The sequence below is a fragment of the Lampetra planeri genome, chromosome 25 (genome assembly GCF_965212315.1).
Source record: "Lampetra planeri chromosome 25, kcLamPlan1.2.h2, whole genome shotgun sequence".
NCBI lineage: Eukaryota > Metazoa > Chordata > Hyperoartia > Petromyzontiformes > Petromyzontidae > Lampetra > Lampetra planeri.
This window is the reverse complement of record NC_136131.1, coordinates 6,811,424-6,828,596: the sequence shown is the minus strand read 5'-3', so window position 1 is coordinate 6,828,596 and position 17,173 is coordinate 6,811,424. Positions and strand designations below refer to the sequence as shown.

The window sequence follows — 17,173 nt, the reverse complement described above, 5'->3', positions numbered from 1 at the left end:
AGTGTGTTTACACACAATCTCACCTTACACACACCTCGACTAACGTTACACACACCTCGTTGCCCGTTACATAAGGACCGCGTCAATGACCAATTAGGGGCACAGGGCGTTAGCTCAAGGTCCTGCAGCTCACAAAGAGGCGCCTCTCCTGCCGCGCAGGAGAAGGAAGGGTTCAATTCCAGACCCCGGCGTGATGCATAGCGGGCGTCGTTCATCGCCTCGTCCGTCACCTCTTCATTCGTCATCGCACCCCAACAAGAACCTTTATCATCCTCCTCCGCCTCCTCGTCCACTTCCTTTACCTCCTCAACATCCGCTTACTCAGTCGTCACTTCATCACCCTGTCCACCTCCTCCATCACCTCCTCCATCACCTCCTCCATCACCTTGTCCACTTGATCAACACCCACCTCCTCCATCACCCTGTCCACTTGCACAACACCCACCTCCTCCATCACCTCCTCCACATCCCTCACCTCCACCTGCACAACACACAGCTCCTTCCTCGCCGTCTCAACATTTACCTCCTCACCACCCGCCTACTCAGCATCTACCTCCACAACCTCATCTACCTACTCAATACCCTTTACAACCTCAACATTTACACCCTCCATCACCTCCTCCACATCAATAACACCCATCTCCCTCACCTCCTTCACCACCTACTCCATCACCACCTCCATCAGCTCCTCCACCTACACAACCTCCTCCTCCACCTCTTCGTCGCTGATCTCGTCGCGATCGCGTCTCGTGCCACGCCCCCCCCCTCCTCTCGTGCCCCCCCCCCCTCCATCTGTAAGCGATTGTCGGTGAACAAACACGGACACGCGGGGGGGGGGGGGATCAGAGACCAATACGCGGGTCGCGTGCGTCATCATCCCTGCCCGAGTCACGATGACGAGGAGGAGGATGATGATGGGGATGACGGTGATGGGCGCGCTAATTCGCTGCGATTGAACTCTTCCTGCTCCGTGCCCCCCCCCACCAACCTCACCGTCCACCCCCCCACCGGTAATCGTTCCCGGCGGCTCGGGGCTCAAAGCGGTAATTCTCCTCCCTCGTGTGGAACATCAACACCGCCTTCGTCACCCACTCGGCCCGAGCGCGCGCTTGCTGCTGTAGCTGCTATAGCTGCTGTAGCTGTTGCAGCTGTAGCTGTTGTCTTTGCTGCAGCTGTAGCTGCTGTAGCTGCTGCTGCATCTGTAGCTGCTGCTGTTGTAGCTGCTGTAGCTGCTGTCACTGCTGTCACTGCTGTAGCTGATGTCACTGCTGTCACTGCTGTAGCTGATGTCACTGCTGTAGCTGCTGCTGCTGTAACTGCTGCAGTTGTTGTCACTGCTGCTGCTGTAGCTGCTGTAGCTGTCAGTGCTACAGCTGTAGCTTCAGTATCTGTAGCTGTCACTTCTATAGCTGTAGCTGCAACTGCTGTAGCTGCTGTCATTGCTATAGCTGCGGCATGTGGAGTGTGCGCAGTGCGACGCGTGGTGGTGGTGGTGGCGAGCGGTGGCGCACTGGTTACAGCGCTGCGTTACGAACCCGGCGACCCGAGTTCGACTCCTGCTCACGACCAATACGAGTAGCGATTATCTGAACCGGTCCTGGGCCTTCACCTAGGTCGAATCAGCCTTAAATTAATACCTCGTGCAGTGTGCAAACATCGCCACTGGGGAGACAAAGGCGGCCGTTGGTACTGGCCACCCGCACCCTCTCGTCGACCGCCCTTCATCGGTGCTCGCTAATAGTGAGTCCCAACAGTCTGTTCAGGCTATACGAGGGGATCTCTGCCTTTTGGAGTGATGCTACTGATGGTAGCAGTGGTGGTCGTGGTGGTGATGGTTGTGAGGATGGGGGGGCGGGGAGCGGGGTACGGGCGGGGGGCGGGGGGAGCGGGGGGTGCGGGGGAGCAGGGGGGCGGGGTACAGGCGAGAGGGGGGGGGTCCGTTTTGTCTCGATTTTGTGTTTTTTGTTGTCCAGGGTTTGGGGCAGGGGGGGGGTGGTGACCACTTTGATTGTTCCGCTTGCGCCGTGGGGGGCACAACGCGGCCACAAGGAGGCGATTGTGCGCGGGTCCGCCCCCCCCCGCCCCCCCGCTCCCCCGCTCCTCGCTCCCCCACCCCCCCCCCCGCAGAGTCGTCTCAATAGCAAGAGGGGCCCCCCAGAAGAGACGCGGAGACGGCCGCAGGGAGACGTGACCAAAGAGAGAGAGATGCGCATAGACATAGAGACATCGACATGGAGACAGGGAGATCGACACGGGGTGACCACGAGGACACGAAGACACGAAGACGTGGGGGGGGGGGGCACGTCCACACGAGGAATGCAGACACAGAGACACAGAGATATCCTTGTGGGGTGGGGGACTCTAAAGAAGGTGGGGGGTGGGGGGCTGCACAACGCACGTGTTGCTCACGGGTGGAGACCCCCCATCACCCCTCCCCTCCCTCCTTCTCCCCCCCTTGTCCTCCGGGCATTCATTGCGCAGTCTGCTTAATGAGCTCACGCTTTAATTGCCGCGTGCCCAGCGCTAGGGAGCAGGGCTGGATGTAGAATGAGTTGATTATAGTCGAGGAGGTGGGGGAGTTAACACACATACCTACACACAAAGATAAAGATCCCCCGTCTAGCCTTCACATACATACTGTTGGGGCAAGTGCTGTTAGCGAGCACCTATGAAGGCCGGCACGGCACACGCCCGGCCGCCTTTGTCTCCCCAGTGGCGATGTTGACACACCGTATCAGGTACTATTTTCTTAGGCTGAGTCGACCTAGGGGAGGCCCAGGACCGGTTAAATTGGTCGTCATGAGCAGGAATCGAACTCGGGTCGCCGGGCTCGTAGCGCAGCGCGCTAAGCTCTGCGCCACTGCTCCCCGAGTGGCACAGCGGTTAGCAAGTTCTGTAGCTCGCACACTCACTCGTGCACTCACTCACACTCAGCAGCACACACGCACACAGAGACTCACAGAGACCCCCCCTCTCCCCCCCGTACTCAAACACCCCGAAACCCCTGCCCGCCTCCACCCCGCACCACTTCACCATCAACTGCCCCCCCCCCAAACACCCCCCCCCACCGTCTCCCTCCCCTCTGCTGCCTTCTCTCATCTTCCTCCCTCCCCTCTCTTCCTCCCCCCTCCCCTCCACCCCGTCCCCTCCCCTCTTCCTCTCTCCCTCCCCTCCCTCCTCTCCTGGACTCTAATTCGCGACTCCCCTCGCTCGCACGGCACAACGCGGAGTGAGCGCCAGGCGGAGAGCGCGGGCAGTGGAGAGAGAGACAGAGACGAGAGGCAGTGGAGAGAGAGGCAGGGGAGAGAGGCAGAGACGAGAGGCAGGGAGGGGAGATATTGACAGAGACGAGAGGCAGGAGAGAGACAGAGACGAGAGGCAGGGGAGAGGCAGTGGAGAGAGTGACAGAGACGAGAGGCAGGGGAGAGGCAGGGGAGAGTTGGAGGAGAGCAGGGAGGGGAGACGCAGAGATCGAATTAAACTCGAAGAGCGGCATCAGCAGGAGATCGTAATCTCACCTCGTCATCTCACCTCGTCATATCCCAGGTAAGTGCCTCTTCCTCATCTCCCAAGCACCTCACCAATTATCTCTCAATTATTTCGCCCCACACACCCACTGACCTCACAAAGATCCCCCGTGTAGCCTTAACAGACTGTAGGAGCAAGTGCTGTTAGCGAGCACCTATGAAGGCCGTCACGGCACACGAGGGGGTGGGTGGACAACACCACGCCCGGCCGCCTTTGTCTCCCTGGTGGCGATGTTTACACATCGCACCAGGTACTCATTTGAGGTTGACTCGACCCAGGGGAGGCTCAGGACCGGTTCAGATAATCATCACTGGTGTTTGCCATGAGCGAGAATCGAACCCGAAAGACAAAGATCCCCCATGTAGCCTTAACAGACTGTCGGGGAAACTGACCTCACCACACGCCCACTCACTCACATCTTCATCTCCCCTTACCTCCCAGGCCGTCGTCTCCCTCTTGAAGTCATGCTCAATCCGCTGCTCGCCTCGTGGTGTCCGCTGCTGCTGCTGCTGCTCATGGCGTCTGGGGTCCGGGTTCGAGCCCAGGACCCACTGGGTTCACCGGTAAGTCGCGCCTCGCCGCTCGCCCAACCGCTATACAATCATCCTTCCGGGGTCGGTAAAATTCGTACCACTTTCTGGGGAGGTACTGAGTAGCCAGCCGATGAATGTACTGGCTCCCGCCACGGGGCTGTAGAATTTCCTCGCACTAGCTTCGCGCATCAAGAATCATCGATTCGAATTGACGATTAGGCTCGCGTCAAACGCTACCAATCGATTACATCTGTGCGACTTGTGCTCGGGCGAGAGGGAATGTTCCCTGAGCGCGAACGGCTCCCTGCTGAGACGCGGAGCTGAGACGCGGGCATCACTCGCCAATCGCGGGGCGTGCCCGCGGGGTTCCACTGAGAGACAGACTTTGACTTTTAAACAACTTTTATTGCCGCCAGCAGCAACAGCACTGGAGGCGATTCCGATATGAAATACACAGTCACCAGCAAACAAATAAACACTATAAATCCACGCGCTGTGGCGCTAAATGCAGCGCGCACAACACAAAAAGAAAAGTCACGTGGTGGTGGTGGTCATCGCGCACGCCACGGCGACGAGCGAGCTCCTCAGAAGGTGAACATGAGAGACAGAGAGAGGAGGAGGAGCACGTGGATTCGAGAGCAGGCATAGAGTAGAGATACCGCTAACAAAAAAAAAGTTATTGAGATTGGGCAAGACACGGCACGGCTAGGAATCATAATTGTAATAAGACAAAAAAATACAAATCGTTATTCCTATTTACTTAATTTGCGTTTTTAAGATCACGTGGATTAGAGAACACGCGCAGGGTAAAGACACCGTTAAGAGAAAAAAAGTAATTAAGATTGGCCAAGAAACGTCACGGCTAGGAATCATAATACTAATCAATAATCGTTATTAATATTTAATTAATTTGACTATTTATCAAGGAGAGCCACGCTGAGTCGCATGACTCGTGTTCAGGAGGGTTCTGTCGCTGCTGCTGCTGCGGCTGCATTGTGTTTTTATTTTCACATGTTTCCAGGCAATGAATGGTGAGTTGTGTTTATTGTGCTGTACACGTGGGTGGGGGAAACCGGAGCACCCGCCCTCCCACTTGTATAAACGCTCGCTTAGTTGGCAGAAAACATCTTCATTTATAGAGGACGGCAGAGCTTGGGCAATTGTTTGGAAGCGCCGGCTAACCACCGCGTGGTTCCTCCTCCTGGCGCCTCTGAGTCGTCCTCCCTCCCTCTCTGTCCGAGAGAACGAGCACAGTGTGGCGACGTGGAACGATTTGAGATGATGATGATAATTCATCATCATCATCATCACCATATGATCATCATAATTTCACTCATTTCGTGAGAACTGCTTTGTGTGTTTAGTTTGTTCTCCCTGGCCCGCACCTCCGATTAGCGCGGTTGGCTACGTACGGTGTGAAATACGTTAAACATACATCCACACGTGAATACATACGTGATTATTTACATTTATTAACTATTGTCGCGGCCCTCCCAAGCTTCACACACAAAGCCTTGACGCCGCCGTGACCCTGGACCGTGACCCCGTCCCCCCGGGAACCCCGTGTGCCTCCACGCGTGCTGTTGTTTTCACAAACTCGCCGATGGAACTTTTTGATAGCTCTGGCATGAGGATGCTGACGATGCTGCTGATGATAAGTAAATAATAACTGTGCGCATGCCACGTTGTGTATAATTATTATCGCACCGGAATGTAAATCCCTAAGGCGCCGGCTCCATTCGATCGCTCGACGCGGGAGTTCAACCAATGGGGCGAGTTTCCCAAATCCTTCCCCCTCCCCCCCCGCTTGCTCGCTGGGCCCCCGTCCACCCAACATGGGCCCACCACGCTGTGTCTATGATGGGCAGGACGCGAGCGGTGGGGTAAAGTGTGGGTATTTCCACCTCTTCCACGCCGTCTGGCCAGCGTGGAAGAGTAGGCCAAAATTAGCCACGAGTGGTTCCCTCTAGAGTGCTCTCCAGTGGAGTCCTTTCCGCCAGCAGTGGCCTCAGCGAGCACTTGCAGGACTGCGCCTTCATCTTTTATGTATCCGCGAAAACCCAAAACTCTCTTCAGGAGGGTCCTGCTACATTGGGATGTTTGGCCGATTCAATTAAACTCAAAGCTCCGCACAGATAGAATCAATAATCTGTTTTGCTTTACTGCCATCTCCTGACCACCTCGCCTCCAACACAAGGTATTCCCAGGCAAACTCCTATGCGAGCACGAATCAGGCGAAACCCCGCTGAGCGCCCGAGATCCGGAGGTGATTGGGCGCGTTCGCGGGTGATTTGATCTGCGCGTGATCCACCAATCCCGCATAGAGCAAAATAAAATTACGGGGACCGGCGGTTTCCCGGACCCCTCCCGCTCATCCCCCCCTCCCCTTCCTCGCCCCCCCCCTCTTTCTTCCCGCAGTGCCCCGAAGGATACACCTGGGACAGCGAGATTGAGCAGTGCAGAGGTGAGAGGTGGCAGGGGTGATGATGGTTCCGATGATGATCGTGGTGCTAAATGATGATGTGTGTTTTGACCATGATCATGGTGGTGATGGTTGATGATGATGTTGCTGTTGCTGTTGGCGATGACGATAATGTTGTTGGTGACTTCGATGCTAGTTATAATGATAATGGTGGTGACGATTACGTGATGATGTTACTGCTGGTTATGCCGCTGATGCTGTTCGTACCTACAGTATTGGTGATGACGGCTGTGAGTTTCCATGAAGGTGAATATATTCGTTGTGCAGCTGCCGCTGCTAATCACGACGACGACGATAATAACGATACGCCCCTAACTCAGAGGTTTTAAACCTCTTTTAGTATGGCGACCCCCGAATAAAAAAAGACCCACCGGTCCCACCACCAGCCCAGGCCACCGAGTCCGCAATACACAAGAGATCGGCACGTGTACACCCCGTAGATAATAAGTCGCGCGATTCACGGTGTGCATCAGTGTGCTTTGCCGTCGCAACGTGGCGCCGAAGTTGCCGGCGCACATTCAACATTTCTCCTGCACGGTATCCACGCCGCCGCAGCCTGCGGCCGCCCGTCCACCATCCCCCCTCCCACCCCGAGACACCGCGGCCCTGACCCCTCACCCCGAGATACCGCGGCCCTGACCCCTCACCCCGAGATACCGCGGCCCTGACCCCTCACCCCGAGATACCGCGGCCCTGACCCCTCACCCCGAGATACCGCGGCCCTGACCCCTCACCCCGAGATACCGCAGCCCTGACCCCTCACCCCGAGATACCGCGGCCCTGACCCCTCACCCCGAGATACCGCGGCCCTGACCCCTCACCCCGAGATACCGCGGCCCTGACCCCGAACCCCGCGTCCGCAGACATAGACGAGTGCCTGACGATCGCCGACGCGTGCAAGGGCGGCCTGCGCTGCGTCAACAACTTCGGGGGCTACCTCTGCCTGCCGCACTCCGCCACGCTCATCTTCACGGTGGGCACCGAGGAAGGCGGGGCCGCCCAGGACGCCCACAGGGGGACGCAGCCCCCCGCGGCACCCCCGCGAACCCAGGGGACCTCCACCGGGCCCCCTTCAGTTCTCCGTCCCCCCGCGGCGCTGCCCGCGCTGGAGCGCTTGGCGTTCAGCGCGGGGGAGCTAGTCGAGCCGCCCCCCGGCCCCCCGGCCCCCCGAGCCCAGGGCCCCTACGCGGACCCCCCGGTGAGGGCGCCCCACGTGGTCTGCTCGCCGGGGTACGAGGGAGACTCTGCCGGGCGCTGTGTGGGTGAGGCACCCCACCACCACCACCACCTCGAGCAGCTTTCTTCTCTCCTCCCTCACGGACTCAACTCCTCTCCTTCCCTCCACCCGGTTCCCTCTTTTCCATCCCCCTCCTCCACCTTACCCCTCTTCCACCTTACCCCTCCTCCACCTTACCCCTCCTCCACCTTACCCCTCCTCTCCATCCCCCTCCTCCACCTTACCCCTCCTCCTCCCTCCCCGCTGCGCCCTGCTCACTCCTTACGCGGGTCATAGATCTCGGTTTTCGTTTTCCCTGCGCGTGATGCGTCGTGGTGGTTGTCACGTGACTGGTGCCAGGGCCCCCAGGGGTGTTAGCGGCTCCGTGCGTCGTGCCTCAAGGCAACACGCCCCTGGGTTCAAGTCTCAACTCGGACGCCTGTTCGTGTGGAGGAGTGTGCATGCTCTACCCCTCCCCTGTTCTGCATGCATTTCCTCCGGGTTCTCTAGCCTCCTCCCAAAGTTAAACACGCACGCACAACGTAATCGGTATCAACCGAAACATCCCAATTTAGAAAAATTACCTGCAAATGACTCATTTGGGATCTCACGCTCAGCAGCAGCAGCATCACCTCCCTGACTGCGATCGCTTGGCGGGACCCTCCTGCAACTCGGCGAGGCGTTCCTGGGAAAACTAACATAATATAAATAAATAATCATGTTTGATTACACGAGAACGCTTGTGTTGTTTAGCGATTTTCCGCTTTAAGAAGTTGGCAAGACTGTGTCTCCCCGTGTACCTCCGTTGTGTTTCCCCATTGTTGTCTCCCTTGCGTCTCCGTGTGTCTCACGCCTGTGTGTGTACCGTGTCTCTGTGTGTCTCACGCCCGTGTGTGTCCCGTGTCTCAGTGTGTCTCACGCCTGTGTGTGTCCCGTGTTCTCCGCGCGTCTCCCCCGTGTCTCCTACGTGTGTCTCCCTTGTGTCTCCGTGTGTCTCACACCTGTGTGTGTCCCGTGTCTCGTGTTATCCGCGCGTCTCCCCCGTGTCTCCTATGTGTGTCTCCTACGTGTGTCTCCCTCGTGTCTCCGTGTGTCTCACTCCTGCGTGTGTCTCCGCCCGCGTTGTCTCCCCCCCCCACCCCGTGTAGACGTGGACGAGTGTGCCCGCGGCTCGCACCGCTGCCGCCCCGGCCAGCGGTGCGTGAACGAGGCGGGCAGCCACAGCTGCCGCTGCCCGGATGGCTTCACGCTGCTGGGCGCGCAGTGCGTGGGTGAGTACTATGTGGGGCCGGGGTTGGGGCAGTGCCGGATTATCGTAGTAGTAGTAGAAGTAGCTGCACGTGATGCTACGGGCCCCGCACTTTCAAGGGCCCCGCGCTAAATGCTTTCAAGCTATCAATTCCGGTTCAGTGATTCTGCACTTGCTATATTACTATAGTACTATGCTGCCTTAAACTTTTACCAACGACTGGGTGTTTAAGGTTAGCGATTTGTCGTATTATCTGGCTGTATAGCAAATGAAAAAATACAAGAACTTTACTATGCAAGTCAAAAAATTGTGTTTTAATATTTATGTGTTTTTTTTAGGGCCCCTTTATAACATCATGCTACAGGCCCTGCACTAGCTTAATCCGGCACTGGGTGGGGGGGGGGTATGCCCGGTGGAGGAAGGGGGCCTAGGTGTGGATTAGGACTGCTCAATGGTATTGGCATCTCGGACTGGTGTCTGAGTCTGGACTGGCAGTGGGGGTCTGGGAGCCCGCATTTTGCACCGGGATTCAGAGCGCGGTGAGAGGTGGCAACGGGCTTCATCCAGCAGTGGATTGATCATGGCTGCTGCTGCCGATGATACAGATTGCAAGCAGGGCCAAGACTAAGACTGGGGTATGCGACTGGGACCCAGGGTCTGGGTTAGGAGCGGGTGCTTGATCCCATCTCTACCCCCCCCGACCCCTGCCCGCACAGACGTGGATGAGTGTCGCTTGGGCCTCTGCTCCCACCAGTGCCTCAACTCGCCCGGCTCGTTCCGCTGCGCATGCAGCATCGGGTTCAGCCTCGCGGCCGACAACCGCACCTGCACAGGTACCATACATATGTACAGGATGCCACACACCTGCACAGGATGCCACACACCTGCACAGGTACCATACACCTGTACAGGTGCCATATACCTATACAGGGTATCACACAACTGGACAAGTACCATACACCTGTACAGGCTACCACACACCTGCATAGGTACCATACATCTGTACAGGATGTCACACACCTCCACGGGTACCATACACCTGTACAGGTGCCATATACCTATACAGGGTATCACACAACTGGACAAGTACCATACACCTGTACAGGCTACCACACACCTGCACAGGTACCATACATCTGTACAGGGTGCCATACACCTGCACGGGTACCATACACCTGTACAGGGTACCACGACCACACACCTGCGCAGGTACCACAGCCTCACACGCCATCGTGGACACAAAGTGATTGACCCCTGCATTGTTTACACCCTTGGGTGACCCCATCCCCCCTCCCCCCAACATAGTTGACCTCATATGGTGCACGCCGTGTGTTGGTCACCTTGGTTGACCTTGCAGACCTGGACGAGTGCGAGGTGGAGCGCCCCTGCTCGCAAAACTGCCTCAACCTCTACGGCTCCTTCCTGTGCCGCTGTGACAGCGGCTTCGAGCTGGACGGGGACCAAAGGTCATGCCGAGGTGAGAGGTCATGCAGTGGAGTTCTTGAATCCATCTGTGTGGAGCTTTGTGCGCATGGTGGGGTTTTTTTTGTTTAATCCGTGAAGCCAAACTCTCGTCACTAACGGCGTTGGTAAAATAAAAAAATCCCAGTGTAGCAGGACCCTCTTGAACGCGAGTCTTCAGGCTCACACTCACCTGGTGAATAATTTGTCATAATGTATGTTTACTAATTGTTTTCACCTGGAAATTCCCTGGATTCAACGCCTGGTTTGCAAGTGTATCCAGGGGGTCGATGGAGTTGCTGATCGCAGTGATGATGGGATTAAAAGTATTGATGATTATAGCAATGATCATGATGACAGCAGTAAAGATGATTGTATTGTGACTGTTGGCGATGACGATGATGGTGGTATGAGTGATAGATGATGATTGGTGGGCATTGCGACTCTTCGATGGTTGAAGAAGATAATATTGAACACTCACACGAGAGTGATTTCAATGTTGTGGTGGTGATAGTAGTAATGGCGATAATTAATACGTTGATGTTCATGTTCACCACCATCACTACCATGATCATCATCATCACGTGGTATGTCTGATCATCTGAGCAAAGCCCTCCAAATAATCTGGGTCCACAATTTGACTTATATCCCAGTGATCCCCCGTGTCTCCGTGAAACTCCTGTCTCCCCAATACCCCTGTGTCCACTGAGCCCCTACACCCCCCATGGTTCTATGTATCCCCTTCCCTACCTGCCCCCGCTCCCTCTCCACAATAAAACCGTGTCCCAAAAACTCGTACATCCCCCATTGATCTCTGCCTGTATCCCTTCCCTCCGTACCCCCACGTGAACCCGCTCTGCCCGTGAATGCCTCTCCTCCATACCCCCGTGGGGTCCCCTCTGAACCGCCCTTCCCCGTACCCCACTTGTGACCCCCTGCTCCCCCGCGTACCCCCGCGGCAGACGTGGACGAGTGTGCGTTCTCGCAGTACCTGTGCCAGTTCCGCTGTGAGAACCACGCGGGCAGCTACGCCTGCTCGTGCCCGCATGGCTACCGCCTGCAGAGCGACACACGCAGCTGCCGCGGTAATGCGCGCCGCACCATGCACCACACCGTGCACCACACCGTGCATCACACCATGCATCACACCGTGTACCACACCGTGCATCACACCATGCACCACACCATGCACCACACCGTGCATCACACCATGCATCACACCGTGCACCACACCGTGCATCACACCGTGCATCACACCATGCATCACACCATGCACCACACAATGCACCACACCATGCATCGCACCGTGCATCACATCGTGCACCACACCGTGCATCACACCATGCATCGCACCATGCACCACACCATGCATCACACCATGCACCACACCGTGCATCACACCATGCATCACACCATGCACCACACCATGCACCACACCATGCACCACACCATGCACCACACCATGCATCACACCATGAATCACACCATGCATCACACCATGCACCACACCATGCACCACACCATGCATCACACCATGCACCACACCATGCACCACACCATGCATTACACCATGCATCACACCATGCATCACACCATGCACCACACCATGCACCACACCATGCACCACACCATGAATCACACCATGCATCACACCATGCACCACACCATGCACCACACCATGCATCACACCATGCACCACACCATGCACCACACCATGCATTACACCATGCATCACACCATGCATCACACCATGCACCACACCATGCACCACACCATGCATCACACCATGCATCACACCATGCATCACACCATGCACCACACCATGCACCACACCATGCACCACACCATGCATCACACCATGCATCACACCGAAAACCACAGCACGCATCACGCTGAGCACCACACCATGCCGACCGAGCACCCCACCATGCACCACACCATGCATCACACCATGCACCGCACCGAACACCGCACCAATAACCACACGTTGCACACCACACCACTCACAAAGACCGCTTAGCAGTAACAATGACCGCACTCCAGCAGGGAGAGCGTTGCTTTGACCTTTCACCCCGTCCCCTCTCTTGCCCCGCTCCCCCTACCCTGCTCCCCCTACCCTGCTCCCCCTACCCTGCTCCCCCTACCCTGCTCCCCCGCCAGACGTGGATGAGTGCGAGGAGGGCAGCCACGGGTGCCCCGAGGGCGCGAGCTGCTTCAACGTGCAGGGCAGCCACCGCTGCCTCCCGCGGATCACCTGCAGCGCGCCTTACACGCTCATCGGGGACAAGTGAGGCGGGCGGGGTGTTCCACCCTGCACTGTGCACCGCCACCCTGCAATGTGCACCGACACCCTGCACTGTGCACCGCCACCCTGCACTGTGCACCACCACCCTGCACTGTGCACCGCCACCCTGCAATACAGCCATGCACTATAGTCCTGCACCCTGCACTGTGCACCGCCACCCTGCACTGTGCACCGCCACCCTGCAATACAGCCATGCACTATAGTCCTGCACCCTGCACTATGCACCGCCATCCTGCAATACAGCCATGCACTATAGTCCTGCACCCTGCACTATGCACCGCCACCCTGCAATACAGCCATGCACTATAGTCCTGCACCCTGCACTATGCACCGCCACCCTGCAATATAGCCATGCACTATAGTCCTGCACCCTGCACTATGCACCGCCACCCTGCAATACAGCCATGCACTATAGTCCTGCACCCTGCACTATGCACCGCCACCCTGCAATACAGCCATGCACTATGGTCCTGCACCCTGCACTGTGCACCGCCACCCTGCAATACAGCCATGCACTATAGTTCTGCACCCTGCACTATGCACCGCCACCCTGCAATACAGCCATGCACTATGGTCCTGCACCCTGCACTGTGCACCACCACCCTGCACTGTGCACCGCCACCCTGCAATACAGCCATGCACTATAGTCCTGCACCCTGCACTGTGCACCACCACCCTGCACTATAGTCCTGCACCCTGCACTGTGCACCACCACCCTGCACTATAGTCCTGCACCCTGCACTATGCACCGCCACCCTGCACTATGCACCACCACCCTGCACTGTGCACCACCACCATGCACTATAGTCCTGCACTACGAGCCTGCACGTGTCTGTCGCCGTAGCCGCTGCGTGTGCCCCGGCGAGATCCCGGCGTGCCGCGAGGAGCCCTACATCGTGCTGCACAAGGCGATGCAGATGCAGGCCGGCCGCACCGCTCCCTCCGACGTCTTCCAGATGCAGGCGACGGCGCAGTACCCGGGCGCCTTCTACACCTTCCGCATCGCCGCCGGCGACGACGCGGGCCACTTCCTCATGCGGGTAGCGACACGGCGCGACGACACGGCGGTGACGCCGCGACACGACGCTACGACGCTGCAGCGACGACACAACAGGATGACACGCGATTGCGACACGATGCGACAACGCAACACAACTGGACGCGATGACGCGCGGGCCCGCGATACAAAACGACGTGACAGAAGGATGCGATGCTGTGTGACACGATGATGGGGAAGGGATGGATGATGATGACGCCGGGGATGATTATGTTGATGATGATGTTGATGATGATGCTTCACAGCAAATCGGCTCTGCGAGCGCGATGCTGGTGCTGACGCGCCCGGTGACGGGGCCCCGCGACCTCGTGCTGGACCTCGAGATGTTGACCATCAACCCGGCGGCCGGCACGCGTGGCAGCTCCATCATCCGCCTGAGCATCTTCGTCACCGAGCACCCATTCTGATCCCCCCCTCCCTACCTCCCTTCCTCCCTCTTTCTCTCCCTCTCCCTTACCTCTCTCTCACTCTCGCTCGACAGTCACCGAGTGCCACTTCTGATCCCCATCTCTGTGTCTCTCCCTATCTCCCTTATCTCTAACTCTCGTGACACAGCTCTCTCGCGAACGTATTGCTCCGTGTCGACCTCTCTCGTTAACTCTTCCTTAGCTCTCTCGTGTTAAAGTCAGCGAGCACCCAAGGGAGACTTTCTTTCACTCTCCCTTACCCCTCTCTCTCTCTCACGTTACAGCTCCATTATGACCTAAAAACTCAATGTCACTCTCTTTTTTTTTTACGATCAGCTCTCTCTCCACCTCTCTCCAATCCCTCCTTGTGTCTTCAATGTCGTCATCAGCCATGATCAATCCAGTGCTGGGTGAAGCCCTTCCCAAGTCGTCGCGTCAGCCCTCACTTCCTGCCTTCTCTCCTCAATCTCTCTCTCGCGTTCCCTCTCTCTGCTGCTCCCCCATGCTCTCCCTCGGCGGTGTTTGTGGACACGGTGATGTCTGAGTGAGATGCTTCGTCCCCAGCGCAACGCGATGACTCGTCACGCACGCGCATGTGTGTGTTTATATCCACCCGAGTTCGATTCCCGCTCACAGCCACCAACACCAGTGAGGATTATCTGAACCGGTTCTGGGCCTCACCTACGTCGACTCAGTCTAAAATGAGTACCCGGTGCGGTGTGTAAGCATATCGCCCACGAGGGAGACAAAGGCGGCCGGGCGCAGTGCTGGCCACCCACCCCCTCGTGTCGCCGTGCTAAATGGCGTGGGGGGGGGGGGGTCTTTGTCTTTATATCGAATAGTGAGTGGACGATTCAATTGCAGACAGAACCACGAAACCAGAAAGCCCCTCGCGTCAATCCCCCCACTCCAGAATAACCACAAAAAGTGCAGTTTGAGGCCCCAGTCAACGTTCGCTCGGTGGGAGGTCGCTCATTCCACTCATGCTGCCCAACGTGGCCTGGAGCCCCCCCCCAGTAGTCCGTGCAGTGGACTCCCTTGCCCCTGTTCAAAGTCCCCGGCTCAAGGCTTTCCTTTGCTCATGCGCCCGTGGCTGACCGCCTCTTCTTCCTCCGCGAGATAAGCAGACGCCCGCTGATCCGTTGCCAGCGTCTCGAGCCACGCGGTCCGCCACGCGACGCTGCGTAGACCCCTCGCGGTGCTGAGCGTGAGCCGTCTGCGAGTAAAGCGGACAGCACCTTGCGTCGCCTCGCCCCCTCTCGGCAGATCCGTCGTTCGTCTTCTCGCTCTCTTTCTGCGTCGTTACAAATCCCCGCCTCTAACTTAAAACGTTAACCGTTTTGTGTCCGTTCGCTTCTCTGTACATTGCGTGATTTTCATTTATTAGGAACTCGCTAAAACACACACACACACACAAAGTGAAATGTTAAGTGTTGCCCGCGTTTCAATTAGCCCCGTCGTGGTAGCGTGTGAACGGTTGTAATTATTATTGGCGCATTCTTGTTGTTGTTGTTGTTGATGATGATGATGGCAGCTCCACAATTGTAAACACAGACGCCGGTCATCCTGGTTGCACGAGCAGTGACCACCAACGTGGTCGCCTTGGCTTGGGGTTTCCACCTCCGAGCAACAAGAAATTCGGGACGAATCATGGGAAGAAAATGAAACATATCCCATTACTGTGTACGGGAATAGTGGAGAACTACATGGGAATGCGTGTCCTTGAGTGGTGGAGTAGTATTATTGTTATGCAACCGACAAAAGCCCGGATTTTAAATGTCAACACTATACGAACTCACTCTGTTATCTCCACTGAAGCCCTCTCGTCGCAGCGAGCAGATCTCGATATCGGCATGGGTCTCAACACATCGCTGCCATCGTGGCCACGAACACAACAATAGTCTACGGCGCCTGAATGCGGTTAAAGTTTTTTTTTTAAATCTGTACTTCTCACGTGTTGTTCATAACCAGTGCACGTTTATAATAAACCTAATTAAAACCCTAAGCTCGTGTAGTTGTCTGATATGATGAATTACCGACTCACGATCCAGATTGAGAGCTTGTATTTATCCATAATAGAGGGTTTTTTTGGGTTAGATTTCGTAAATATAAATGTGTCGTTAAACTCGCCACCACCCAACGCAGCCAATTAGTAAGGTTTGTCACGTAAACAGAACAGGCCAATTCGGGTGGTGGCGGGTTTAACGACACATTTATAAATACACGATCTAACAACAACAAAAATCCTTTATTATGGATAATATTTGGGTCGCGCAAACCTACGTGTTAAAAGCTTGTATTCATCTTGTCATTTCGCACCTGTTATTCCCTCTCGTGCTCTCCGCGTGTTTGCCAATCAGACAAATGTTCACGCGGGGAAATCTGTCGGTAAGCAGCGCCATCATCTTGAGCTACAGGATGACCCGCGGAAGCGGATATCACAGAGTGGTGGCTGAAATCGCTTCGAGTGCCACACCAAGAGGCACACTTTCCCACACACGGTGCTCAAGAGAGAAGCGTGCGCCGTGAAGAAGGACCATTGCCCGAAACGTCGCCTAGTAAAGACACATTTTAAGACCACACAGTATTGTTATAGACCAGGGGCGGGGAACCTTTTTTCTACCAAGGTCCATTTGGATATTTATAACATCATTCGCGGGCCATACAAAATTATCAACTTAAAAATTAGCCCGTTATATTTGGGCAAACATTTAATTTAACTCACCCCTAATGTGATGGCTGGAACTGCTTCCCTTTGGTGAGGCGTGTGATGTTAGCTGGTATTGATGATGTTGCTACTCGCAACTGCTTTTGCAGGTTTGCTCCTAGGTTTATTTAATTTCGAGTCCTGCCTGCGGTTGCCTTGGCAGGGCCACACCAAATGATTTTGCGGGCCTTATACGCCCCGCGGGCTGGACGTTCCCCACCCCTGTTA

The 17,173-nt window shown here is 56.3% G+C and overlaps 1 protein-coding gene across 1 annotated transcript; it reads left to right on the top strand.

Moving 5' to 3' along the window:
* Nucleotides 1–3,156: 3,156 nt before the first annotated feature.
* LOC144727323 (fibulin-5-like) lies at nucleotides 3,157–16,243 on the top strand. Its single transcript, XM_078606063.1, has 11 exons — nucleotides 3,157–3,546; nucleotides 3,970–4,091; nucleotides 6,480–6,525; nucleotides 7,407–7,805; nucleotides 8,908–9,030; nucleotides 9,725–9,841; nucleotides 10,366–10,485; nucleotides 11,432–11,554; nucleotides 12,630–12,756; nucleotides 13,619–13,814; nucleotides 14,077–16,243. Exons 2-11 carry the CDS (start codon nucleotides 3,993–3,995, stop codon nucleotides 14,236–14,238), a joined length of 1,512 nt encoding a protein of 503 aa, XP_078462189.1. The 5' UTR covers nucleotides 3,157–3,546; nucleotides 3,970–3,992; the 3' UTR covers nucleotides 14,239–16,243.
* The last annotated feature ends 930 nt before the right edge of the window (nucleotides 16,244–17,173 follow it).

Bases quoted from the DNA above. Each gene is read 5' to 3' on its own strand.
- LOC144727323 (XM_078606063.1), top strand. From the start codon at position 3,993: ATGCTCAATCCGCTGCTCGCCTCGTGGTGTCCGCTGCTGCTGCTGCTG. The intron at 9,031-9,724 runs GTGAGTACTATG...CTGCCCGCACAG, and splicing joins GCTGGGCGCGCAGTGCGTGG to ACGTGGATGAGTGTCGCTTG. The intron at 10,486-11,431 runs GTGAGAGGTCAT...CCCCCGCGGCAG, and splicing joins GGACCAAAGGTCATGCCGAG to ACGTGGACGAGTGTGCGTTC.